General features: G+C 49.5%; 1 protein-coding gene across 3 annotated transcripts in view; it reads right to left on the minus strand.

The window, feature by feature from the left end:
* LOC140396390 (tetratricopeptide repeat protein 41-like) overlaps positions 1–13329 on the minus strand; it is a 124216-nt gene that overhangs the window by 92058 nt on the left and 18829 nt on the right. For all 3 annotated transcript variants that reach the window (XM_072484969.1, XM_072484970.1, XM_072484971.1), the window contains 2 exons: positions 10984–11147; positions 8906–9374 (listed from right to left, as the gene is read on the minus strand). In XM_072484969.1, coding sequence (XP_072341070.1) covers positions 8906–9374; positions 10984–11147 — 633 coding nt within the window. The remainder of the gene's footprint in view (positions 1–8905; positions 9375–10983; positions 11148–13329) is intronic.

The following is a 13329-nucleotide window of genomic DNA, read 5'->3' on the forward strand; positions in this document are numbered from 1 at the left end:
TTAAATCTTTACAGATCCAGAGATGGGGTAACCCCAGGTTAAAGAGGTGTGAATTGTGTCAAGCCAGGACAGTTGGTAGGATTTCGCAGGCCAAATGGTGGGGGATGAATGTAATGCGACATGAATCCCAGGTCCCGGTTGAGGCCGCACTCATGTGTGCGGAACTTGGCCATAAGCTTCTGCTCGGCGATTCTGCATTGTCGCGCGTCCTGAAGGCCGCCTTGGAGAACGCTTACCCGGAGATCAGAGGCTGAATGCCCTTGACTGCTGAAGTGTTCCCCGACTGGAAGGGAGCATTCCTGCCTGGTGATTGTCGCGCGATGTCCGTTCATTTGTTGTCGCAGCGTCTGCATGGTCTCGCCAACATACCACGCTTCGGGACATCCTTTCCTGCAGCGTATGAGGTAGACAACGTTGGCCGAGTCGCATGAGTATGTACTGCGTACCTGATGGGTGGTGTTCTCACGTATAATGGTGGTATCCATGGCGATGATCTGGCACATCTTGCAGAGATTGCAGGGTTGTGTGGTGTCGTGGTCACTGTTCTGAAGGCTGGGTAGTTTGCTGCAAACAATGGTTTGTTTGAGGTTGCGCGGTTGTTTGAAGGCAAGTAGTGGGGGTGTGGGGATGACCTTGGCAAGATGTTCATCTTCATCGATGACGTGTTGAAGGCTGTGAAGAAGATGTCGTAGTTTCTCCGTTCCGAGAAAATACTGGCGACGAAGGGTATTCTGTCGGTTGTGTCCCATGTTTGTCTTCTGAGGAGGTCGGTGCGGTTTTTTGCTGTGGCGCATTGTGTCGATCGATGAGACGAGCGCCATATCCCGTTCGTACTAGGGAATCTTTCAACGTCTGTAGATGTCTGTTAGATTATGAAAGCTTAATTGGGAACTGTTTTCTCCTGAGTTCAAAAGGAGGCAAGGTTTATATCTGATGGGTTCAACATTATTCAACGATTAAACAATCCATTTCTTTCAAACCTTCCTGTTATAATTTCAGCATCAGTTATCAAATAAGGCAGCTAACTACTGTGTCAATTTTGTTTTATGATAAAGTCCTTGTTTGGGATTGAAGTTTTGTAGCAGCATTATAGCTGCTCCTTCCTTAAAGCTAAGTTATGTAGTGGCATTCCCATTGGACTGGAGTGCATGATGCACGTACTGCTGCGAATGTATGAAGTTGGAGATGGCAGTGCGGGTGGTTTGGTGAAAAATGTAAAAAAAAACAAAAGAAGGGAAGGAGAGTCCAACAACAAGGTTGCTCTGGCTGAAGAGATTGTTTCCGTGAGGGATGGGATGGGGCTGATGCGAGGGATGGGGATGGCAATGGTAAAGTGGGGATGGCAAGGTTGGGTGGAAGGGATAGTATAAATTGGCATGATAGGGGTCGCATAGGAAGGATGGAATGAAATGGGATGGCAATAGCATTAGAGACAGGGTGTTGAATCCCTTTTTAGGCAGATGCCTGCCTCAGAGAAACGGCAGAAGACGTCCGCTAAATTACCCAGCTGTTCCTACTCGGTGACTCCGGTAATCAAGATGTCATCTAAGAAAACTGACACCCTTGGGAGCCCTTGAAGGATGCTGTGAGGGGTAGCGAGCCAGGTAGATCTCGGGAGTGGGGTCTCACGGCTTTTAATCGGCCACACTGCGCCGCGGCGAGCTGCTTTACGGGCGCAGCGTGGCCATTGGATTGCGTCCAAAGTATGTGAAGCCCCTCACAGTTCCCCAGGTCCTGCTGTCGAAAGTGGATGACGAGCTCAGCCGGCTGGTAAGTTTGGGGATTATTCACCTGTGCAGTTCGCAGAGTGTGCAGTTCGCAGAGTGGGCATCGCCTGTAGTCCTGGTGCTGAAGCCAGGTATGACCGTCCGCCTGTGGAGCAATTATACAAAGAACAACAAAGAAATGTACAGCACAGGAACAGGCCCTTCGGCCCTCCAAGCCCGTGCCGACCATGCTGCCCGACTAAACTACAATCTTCTACACTTCCTGGGTCCGTATCCTTCTATTCCCATCCTATTCATATATTTGTCAAGATGCCCCTTAAATGTCCCTATCGTCCCTGCTTCCACTACCTCCTCCGGTAGCGAGTTCCAGGCACCCACTACCCTCTGCGTAAAAAACTTGCCTCGTACATCTACTCTAAACCTTGCCCCTCTCACCTTAAACCTATGCCCCCTAGTAATTGACCCCTCTACCCTGGGGAAAAGCCTCTGACTATCCACTCTGTCTATGCCCCTCATAATTTTGTAGACCTCTATCAGGTCTCCCCTCAACCTCCTTCGTTCCAGTGAGAACAAACCGAGTTTATTCAATCGCTCCTCATAGCTTATGCCCTCCATACCAGGCAACATTCTGGTAAATCTCTTCTGCACCCTCTCTAAAGCCTCCACATCCTTCTGGTAGTGTGGCGACCAGAATTGAACACTATACTCCAAGTGTGGCCTAACTAAGGTTCTATACAGCTGCAACATGACTTGCCAATTCTTATACTCAATGCCCCGGCCAATGAAGGCAAGCATGCCGTACGCCTTCTTGACTACCTTCTCCACCTGTGTTGCCCCTTTCAATGACCTGTGGACCTGTACTCCTAGATCTCTTTGACTTTCAATACTCTTGAGGGTTCTACCATTCACTGTATATTCCCTACCTGCATTAGACCTTTCAAAATGCATTACCTCACATTTGTCCGGATTAAACTCCATCTGCCATCTCTCCGCCCAAGTCTCCAGACAATCTAAATCCTGCTGTATCCTCAGACAGTCCTCATCGCTATCCGCAATTCCACCAACCTTTGTGTCGTCTGCAAACTTACTAATCAGACCAGTTACATTTTCCTCCAAATCATTTATATATACTACAAAGAGCAAAAGTCCCAGCACTGATCCCTGTGGAACACCACTGGTCACAGCCCTCCAATTAGAAAAGCATCCCTCCATTGCTACTCTCTGCCTTCTATGGCCTAGCCAGTTCTGTATCCACCTTGCCAGCTCACCCCTGATCCCGTGTGACTTCACCTTTTGTACTAGTCTACCATGAGGGACCTTGTCAAAGGCCTTACTGAAGTCCATATAGACAACATCTACTGCCCTACCTGCATCAATCATCTTAGTGACCTCCTCGAAAAACTCTATCAAGTTAGTGAGACACGACCTCCCCTTCACAAAACCGTGCTGCCTCTCACTAATACGTCCATTTGCTTCCAAAAATATAAATTGACGGAACAAGGATGGACGGTTACCCGGTGCCGGAAATGGACGCCCTTTATTAAAAGTTGGCTATGGGGTCATTCTTTCTCCAAATTGGACATGAGACACACAATTGGAATTGGATGCAGAGTCCAGGAAATATGTGACCATCAATACCCAAAGGGGTCTGTCTGTATGAATACACCAGGCTTCCATTCGGAGTATCATCTGCCTGTACGATCTTCCAGCGGGTAATGGAGAGCATCCTTCAAGGGCTCCCAAGGGTGTCAGTTTTCTTAGATGACATCTTGATTACTGGAGTCACCGAGTAGGAACAGCTGGGTAATTTAGCGGACGTCTTCTGCCGTTTCTCTGAGGCAGGCATCTGCCTAAAAAGGGGTAACTGCGTATTCCAAGCGAAAGAGGTCACATACCTGGGTTGACAAGAACGGCTTGCACTTGATGTAGGAAAAGGATCGAGCTATCAAGCAGGCCCCATACCTGGGTATACAGCAGAGCTAAGTTCATTCCTTGGACTCGTAAACTATTATGGTACATTCATCCAGAATTTGGCAACCATGTTGGCACTGCTACATGCATTCCTAAAAAAAATCAGGAATGGACATGGAGTACGCTGCAAGAAGTGGCACTTGCAAAGTAAAGTGACAACCGTCATCCCCATGGCTGCTAATGTATTACGGCCCTTCCAGACCGCTCCTGATTACGTACGATGCCTCCCCATATAGCATCGGGGTGGTTTTGTTCCACCAGATGGACAATGGGATTGAGAGGCCAATAGCCTATACATCGAGAACTTTAGCCGATACAGAGCGTAGGTATGCTCAGATCGAAAAGGAAGGGCTGGCCGTAACTTTCGCACTCAAAAAGTTCCACCAGTATGTTTATGGGCGGCACTTTGCAATCACTTAAAAAAAAAAAAATTTGAGTAACCAATTCATGTTTTTCAAATAAGGGGTAATTTAGCGGGCGAATCCACCTACCCTGCATATCTTTGGGTTATGGGGTCGAAACCCATGCAAACACGGGGAGAATCTGCAAACTCCACACGGACAGTGACACAGAGCCGGGATCGAACCTGGGACCTCGGCGCCGTGAGGCAGCAATGTTAACCACTGCACCACCGTGCTACCCCCACTTTGCAATCATAACAGATCACAAACAGTTGTTCGGCCTGTTCAAGGAAGACAAGACAATCCAACTGATAGCGTCAACCAAGATCCAGCGATGGGCACTATTGTCAGCGGCATTTGAGTATGCTTTTGAGTATTGCCTGGGCGCACAAATCATGCACCCAGATGCCCTCACTCAACTCCCATTGCCGACACCCCCCTTCCACCCCCACCCCCCGCCCCCCCCCCCCCCGGTCCCCGCCAGTAACAGACAAAATTGTGTTGCCGCTAAATTTTATGGACACCTAGCCGGTCACAGCCTCGCAAATTCATGACTGGACACATAAGGACCCAACCTTGGCGAAGTTGCACTACATCGTCCTGCATGGAGGAACTACAGGAAAAACTGCCTGAGGAGCTGTGAGTTTTCACGACTAAGCAACAGGAGCTTCGCATGGAGGGCAGCATTCTCCTGCGGGTAGCCCGTGTACTGGTCCCAAGCCAAGGCAGGAAAGTCGTATTACACGACCTTCACAATGGACACCCATGAGTGTCCAAAATGAAGATGCACGCCAGAAGTTCCGTGTGGTGGCCAGGGTTTGATGATGATATGGAGAGGTTGGTGAAGCAGTGTACAGCATGTCAGCAGCATCAAAAACTCCCGCCATCAGCTTCTCTTCAGAGAGTGAGAACCCTGAAAATGGCCAGGTTGGCCCTGGGTGTGGTTACACCCTGACTTCGCTGGTACTTTCTTAGGATCAATGTTTTTGATACTCATCGACACCCACTCAAAATGGTTGGATGTTTACCGGATGCCGTCCACCATAAGACAATAAGACATAGGAGCAGAATTAGGCCACTCAGCCCATCGAGTCTGCTCCGTCATTCAATCATGGCTGATATTTTTCTCATCCCCATTCTCCTGCCTTCTTCCCATAACCCCTGATCCCCTTATTAATCAAGAATCTATCTAATCTCTGTTTTAAAGACACTCAGTGATTTGGCCTCCACAACTTTCGGTAGCAAAGAGTTCCACAGTTTTACCACCCTCTGGCTGAATAATTCCTCCTCATCTCAGTTTTATAGGGTTGTTCCTTCAGTCTGAGGCTGTGCCCGCGTGTTCTAGTGTTTCCTACTCGGTGAAACACCTTCTCCACGTCCACTCTATCTAGGCCTCTCAGTATCCTATGAGTTTCAATAAGAGCCCCCCCCCTCATACAATGAGTAGGGACCTCGAGTCCTCAACAGCTCTTCATTCCAGGGATCATTCTGGTGAACCTCCTCTTTAGCCTTTTCGAGGCCAGAACATCCTTCTTCGATACAGGATCCAAAACGGCTCACAATACTCCAAATGGGGTCTGACCAGAGCCTTAAACAACCTCAGAAGTACAACCCTCCTCTTGTACTCTGGCCCTCTCGACATGAATGCTAGCATTGCATTTGCCTTCCTAACTGCCGACTGAACCTGTACGTTAACCTAAAGATAATCTTGAACTGGGACTCCTAAGTCTCATTGTTCTTCTGATTTCCTAAGCCTTTTCCCATTTAGAAAATAGTCTATGCCTCCATTCTTCCTACCAAAGTGCCAAACTTCACACTTTTCCACATTGTATTCCATCTGCCACTTCTTTGCCCACTCTCCTAGCCTGTCCAAGTATTTGTGCAGCACTGGCAACGCCCCCCCCCCCCCCCCCCCCCCCCACCCCACTTCCTCAATACTACCAGCACGGTAGCATTCTGGATAGCACAATTGCTTCACAGCTCCAGGGACCCAGGTTCGATTCCGGCTTGGGTCACCGTCTGTGCAGAGTCTGCACATCCTCCCTGTGTGCGCGTGGATTTCCTCCGGGTGCTCCGGTTTCCTCCCACGGTCCAAAGATGTGCAGGTTAGGTGGATTGGCCATGATAAATTGCCCTTAGTGTCCAAAATTGCCCTTAGTGTTGGGTGGGGTTACTGGGTTATGGAGATAGGGTGGAGGTGTTGACCTTGGGTAGGGTGCTCTTTCTAAGAGCCGGTGCAGACTCGATGGGCCGAATGGCCTCCTTCTGCACTGTAAATTCTATGATAATCTACCTGTATCATCTGCAAACTTAGCAACAATGCCCTCAGTTCCTTCTTCCAGATCGTTAATGAATATTGTGAAAAGTTGTGGTCTCAACACCAACCCCTGAGGCACACCACAAGTCACCGGCTGCCATCGTAAAAAAGACCCCTTTATCCCTTCTCTCTGCCTTCTGCCAGTCAGCCAATCCTCTATCCATGCCAGTGTCTTACCCTGACCATAGGTTCTTAACTTATTTAACAGCCTCCTATATGGCACCTTGTCAAAGTCCTTCTGGAAATCTAAATAGATCGCGTCCACTGGTTCTCCTTTGTCTAACTTCCTTCTTCTCCACAGACTACCATTCAGAAGCTATGCCAGTCGTTTAGTGTCAATAGTATCCCGGAGGTGCATGTTACTGATAATGGCACCCTTTTTACCAGCGATGAACTCTTGGAATTCATGCAGGCGAATGGAGTAAAACACTTTCGGACTGCCCCATATCACCCCTCTTCAAACAAATTTGCTAAGCGGACAATACAGACTTTTAAGAGGGGCAAAAAGAAACAAGCCACAGGTACATGGAGACAAAATTAGCATAGTTACTTATCCGCTATCGGACCCCACTGCATAAAATGACCGGGGTAGCACCGGCAGAATCACTGATGGGCCAAAGACTACGAACCTGTTTTAGCCTGACATTTCCAAATATTGGCGGGATGGTGGAGAGAAAACAAGGGAAGTGATTTAAAGGGAAAAAAACAGAGTCTCGTTTTGGGCGCGTTTCTCAGCGTTGAAAACAACCCTGCAATCAAACGGGACTATTTTCGGCCTCGCCGAGCAACGCCCTACCGAGGCCACATTTACCTTCAATTCCTGCACTGATTAGCTCATTTTTAAATGCCACCCCGTTCTCTCAACCCCCCACAGCGGCCTCCGGACCCCAACCTGGGGGTATCACCCGGGCACCCTGGCAGTGGCAGTTAAGGTGCCATCATGGCAGTGCCAAGGTGGGCACCGGGAGTGCCAAGGTACCACCCTGCCCAGAGCCCGACCACCTGGAGGTCTCTGATGGCCTGGGAGACATTTGTGTAGACTAGTGCCAAAAGGCATAATGGTGAGGTCTCCCAGGCATGGGTGTTGGGAGAATCCAGAGCCGACATATTTAAGTGAGCCTAACTGCTCACTTAATCTGGATCACGTCCAGTGAGGGGGAGATCCAGACTGTGACATCTTGTGAGATCTCATTAGATCTTATAAGGCGTACCGAGTGCCGCAAATCTCATGAGAGGCTTCTTGTAAGCTTTAACAGCCTCGTTGCATCACTCGCCGAGCACGACGAGGCCATTCGATTATGCCCAAGATCTCCAGAAAAGGTACCATAGCCAACGTAAGCAGGACAGAGGGTTCAAGCCAGGGGACCCTGGGCATTATCGGAATTGTGGAAACGGTGTCCGATGGGTATCGGGGACTATAGTGAAGAAGACTGCACCGGTCTCCTTATGGTGAAAACCAAGGAGCAGATGGTACGCAAACACGTGGACCATCCTAAAGGCAGGGAATCTGTACCAGGACCAGCCCCACCAGATGAGTCATTGCTTTGTTTCTTTTGCCTGTCACCCAGAGGCCAAAGAGCGACACTTCCCAAGGGCCAGGATGCAGATATGCACAAAATGGAAGATTCTGGGTCAGACATGGAGACAGAAGCATCCATAGTCTCAGATGACAGTTTGGCCAGGGAGAGACTGGTGACACTACCCTCAGACAATCGGCTGTGAAGCGACGCTTCCCCTCCCATTACTCACCCCCTGACCCAGCCACATAATCACTGGAAACACAGCTGCGGGAGGACCGACAAAGAAGACCTCCTCCACACTCAACGACAGAGGGACTTGCAGACTTCAGGGTGGGGGAGGGTAATAATGCTCACGAGACGCACTGGAATGACCCCGTGGGACTTGTGAAATACAAGCTCCCCCGCTAAGGGGCAGAGGCCTAGCAGCTGGGATTCGTGAACCAGATACTTAAAAGCCAGCCAGGATTGGAACCGGCAAGATCAATAATCCCAGCTGGGACTGATGTGCTGTATATCGCGTTGGAGTCTTATTTTTCTTTGACTAAATAAACTGTTATGGTTGAACATCTTGGACTCGTATGGATATTATAGTATGCCTGATGCTGCTCCTGGTTAGCTCTTCTACACTTCCTATTAAACCATTGTTGGTCTCCAGGCTTCCTGGATGAGGTGGTTTTTACAGGGTTGACAAAGCTGAGATCACATGCAGACATTTGCTTTTTGAATAATAGCTACTTTTGATCACTAAACACTACAAAAGTGCCTTATCCACTGTTCTTGGAAGATAATTCAATTTGGCTTTCAAGAGCAAATTAGAACACAAAATGGAATAAAGTTGCAAATTTAATAGATAAGTAACTGCTGTGTCATACTTTCTTTTTATTTATGTGAACATCTTGTCAGATTTTTTGGTGGGTTTTGCAAGCTTTACGGATTTTTTTTATTGTCACATAAAATATAGTTACTAACCTGAGATGGAAGAATGAGAACAGGAAGAATGAGGGATGTCTTTTCCTCTGCTATCACTTCTCTCCTCAGTAACCCAACTGTAGTCTTCAATCCACCGCCTAAATACGGCAGCCCACAACTCCTGAACAGACTGACAGTGAAGATATTCCTCCAGACAATCTGTCTCGTTTCTGAATGCTCCACATACTCGAAGCTCATTAGCCAATATAACTAGGGCAAGCGGAAGTGTGCTCAATTTCCTATTTATAATATTTTGGATTTGGTGCTCATTTATCTCTTTGTAGGGCATGGCCAGATGCTTCTTGAAAATATGGATTCTGAATTTATCTTCAGTTCGATTGGAAAGCTGCACCACATTAACTTCTTCATGCTGTGACAATGATTTGTAGGCAAGGTTCGAAGAGGCACTGGTTACAATAAGCTTGCAATGAGCTGGGAGGGGCCATGGAAGCCATGAGAATTCCTTTACCTGTAGGAAGAGGTGTAACTACGTTAATCAAAATTAATTAATTGCAAGTCACGGCTGAATAGCTATTCAAAATGACCACACATTTCTTTTTCAAAACACTTTCGAAGTAGAAATAATTACTTACCAAGCTCCTTGGGTGGGATTCTCCATATTGAATATTAAAAGTGGAATATACAAGAGTCCCATAGCACCACTGTAATATATATTTTATTTCATATAAGGCTTGAATTTGATTCTTGGGTGAAATTTTACAGTCCTCTGGGGTGAAGGCGGCAGCGCATGGCCTGCATGTTGCTTATCTGTCCACCCTGACCTGTCTTCCTTTTTACAAGGGGGCAGTGGAGGTGTTAGGTGGCCCACCCGCCCTTGGGCTTATTGAGGCCCTTAAGTAGCCAATTAATGGCCACTTAAGTTCTTCATCCTTCACCTGTCACTGTTCTGTATTACCCAAGGCAGGATCGGACCACATCAGACAAGTAGCCCTGCAGCTTTTACCGCTTGGGTTGGTGACAGGCAAGTGTGAAGGCACTTCCTTTCGGTGTCCCCTGCGCCCATCAGAGGTACCGGCCCCAACAAGATCATGGGCTGGATTCTCCGTTTCACGGACTATGTCCCCACGCCGTCGTGAAAAACTGGCGTCAAAAGGCCAGAGATTCACAGCCTTGCAGGGGGCTAGCAGGCAGCTGTCATGGAGCTCGCAGCTCCAGCTGCTGATACAGTTCCTCGCACATCTGGGTCAGAGGCTGCGCATGCGCACGGCGGCGGCATCCAGAGCTGCACCGTGCTCCTTGGCGGACTCAGACCGTGGACCTACACCACGGAAATTGTGCCCCCGATCGGCCTCGCACCCAACCCGGACCGCCCGCTCAAAACTACCTCATTCCCGAATGAGGCCTTCCCTGCCCTTCGATCGGCCCGCCTCCAACTGTGGTCCGCCGCTGGCATGTAAATTCCCAAACGGCCGGACCACATTATAAATATGCCGTTGGGAATTCGGCCGGCCGGGGCCAGAGAATAGTGAGGCGGGCCTCTGGCAATGGACTCAGGTGGTGGATACTCTGTGCGGCGTACTCCCTGAATACGCCGCTTTTCGGGGCAGAGAATCGCTAAACCGGCGCCAGTCCCGATTTCATGTGGGAAACTGGATTCTCCGCCCCGTCGCTGAACGTGATTTCAGCGTCGGGGTGCAGAGAATCCAGCCCCATATCCCCCTTTTAACGCGGTCCCATAGCCTCTCAAACCCAGCCCCCCACCCTTCTCACCCCACTGACTGTGGCCTCAGCCAGGACCTGCCGATAACCCGGACTTGGCTTAAGGCCGGCATCCATAACATTGTTTTTTTTCAGGAGCTGCTTGTAGTCTCAGCAGTGGCCACCATTTCAGTCTGACACTTCTGGCACTACAGTGCTGCTGGCCAATCGGTGAGACTTTCTCCCTCGGTGGGGGTGGAATTCTCGACCTGAGACAATTAATACCCTTTGCAGGATTAATTGGCTGCAGGGCACTGGGCAGAAAACACCACTATTTGAAAAATCTTTTCTTTACTTTTTTTAAAAAGCTCCAAAGATCTGTTTTACTATCAAATTAACATTAATAATGAGAAGAATACCTGGCTTGCTGACATCCCATGGGTTCCAGTTAGTTGATCAGCACCATCTAGCACCAGCACACATGGTTTTAAACCAATCGCTGCTATGAAGGCTTCGCGGATCATCTGAAACATCCAAATATCTGTAGGATTTGCACTGAAAGCATATGGGTGATGTTGAGCTCCTGAAATGTAATTATAAAAATGTTTCATACACACTGTGCATCAAGTCATATTCACTTTTCAATGAGCAAATATCAACATATAGGGTGGAATTCTCCCATCTGTTCCCATAGCGGGTGCAGGGATGGGGATGACAGGCCGACGAGAAATCCCGCGGTATCTTCCATCCCCAGCCTCACTAATTATGCAGCTTGGGACTTCAATAATAATAATCTTTATTAGTGTCACAAGTAGGCTTACATTAACACTGCAATGAGGTTACTATGAAAATCCCCTAGTCGCCACACTCCGCTGCCTGTTCGGCTACACTGAGGGAGAATTCAGAATGTCCAATTTTACAGCACGTCTTTCGGAATTTGTGGGAGGAAATCAGAGCACCCGGAGGAAACCCACGCAGACACGGAGAGAACGTGCAGACTCCGCGCTGACTGTGACCCAAGCCGGGAATCGAACCCGGGTCCAAGGCGCTATGAAGCAACCACTGTGCTACCGTGTTGTGACCTGTGCCATGGTGGGGTGGGCTGGATGGCATGTCTCCTGCCGTCATATCTAGGTGCCATTTTTAAAAAGGGCCCAGACATCCACGCAATACTAACACTGGGATGTCTGGAAGGGGAGCTAAGGGGCTAGCCCTATCTTTAGTGACGCTTCCCTATGCATTCTCCTGGACCATGTGAAGGTCTGGAGGAATATACTTTTCCTGGCTGATGGGAGGAGGAGGCGAAGCAGGGAGACCAACACTGCATGGGCCATAAGTGCCCAGGGGGTATTCAGGAGGTTGGCCATACAGTGTAGGTAGAGGGTGAATGACCTTATTCACCCGATCGGTGTACGTCTCATCAGATGATCACATGAATCACAAAGCGACAAAGATCCCAGGGTACATGAGCCTCAGTGGCGACAGCCCCACTGCAGTGTATCCACTCTGTGATGGGGTGATTACTGGGGCTCTTTCACCCTTTAATTGACATAGAACACTGCATGGAAGGATGGAGAAGCAACAGGAGGAAAACAGGCTAAGAGACAGATAAAACCAGCAACCTCCACAAATCAGATCCTTGTCAGAGCCTTCTCCTTGCACGTGGATCGGCTCAGCACTCTGGAGGGAGCTGGTCCACAACCCCACTGCATAACCCAGTGATGGCAGAAAATCCTGGCACAAGTGCCACCTCTACAAGGAGACATTGCAGCACTGTGCCATGTCCTCGCAGACTTGGCATCACATGGAGAAGGAGGACACCCACTCTCTGTGGCCGTCAAGGTCACTGCAGCCCTGAACCTTGGGAACTTCCAGGGCTCGAAGAGGGAATCTGTGTTGAATCTCACAGGCCACAGCCACAGGTGCATCCAACAGGTCACGGATGCCCTGTTTGCCCGGGTGGAAAACTTTATTAAATTTGACATGGACCAAGCCCAAGATGCCCGGGCAGCAGGATTTTCTGCCATCACCGGGATGAACCAGATCCAGGGCCTGGTAGACTGCATGCATGTCGCCTTGCGCACACCAAGCCAGCTGACAGTGTCCTACTTTAACAGGAAGGGGTTCCACTCCAATCGGCTATGGACCTTCTGGAGTGTCGCTGACATCTCCCTCTGAATGTCTGGTCCGCTCCCTAATGTCTCCATCAGCTCTGGGATAGAATGTTCCATAGGCTCAGCATCCGGCTGGGACCCAGCTGGTGGAACACCTTTTGGTTTGTGTACAGTTGCCTGTCATCTGCAGGTCCTCGTAGGGCGACATGCATCCCATCGATCGCCCCGTGGACCCCCGTGGGGCATGTTGGCGATGGCGGTGAATCCTGCTGCCCGGGCATCCTGGTGGGGTTGATCCACTTTGAAATGGATGTATTGTGCAGACTGGACATATAGGGCCTTCGGGACGGTGCAGAGCTCTGTGAGATCTTGGACAGGTCCCCACTCGGCGCCTGCAAGGACCCCGTGGCGTAAAGGTTCAGGGTGATTGTCACCTTGGTGGCCACCGGGGTGTGGGTATACTCCCGCATTCCCCTGCGGTGCCTGGTGCTCCACGATCCAGCAGGAATGTCGCACTGTGCCCCTGCTCAGCCAGAGCCTTCGATGACATGCCAGGTCCGGCAGGTCCTCAAATGACAGGCGCTACCAGTACATGTAAGGCCTCATGCGGTGTCTCCTTTGCACCTCCTCCTCCTCGGTCTGTTGGGCGGC

The sequence above is a fragment of the Scyliorhinus torazame genome, chromosome 19 (assembly GCF_047496885.1).
Source record: "Scyliorhinus torazame isolate Kashiwa2021f chromosome 19, sScyTor2.1, whole genome shotgun sequence".
Taxonomy (NCBI): Eukaryota; Metazoa; Chordata; class Chondrichthyes; order Carcharhiniformes; family Scyliorhinidae; genus Scyliorhinus; species Scyliorhinus torazame.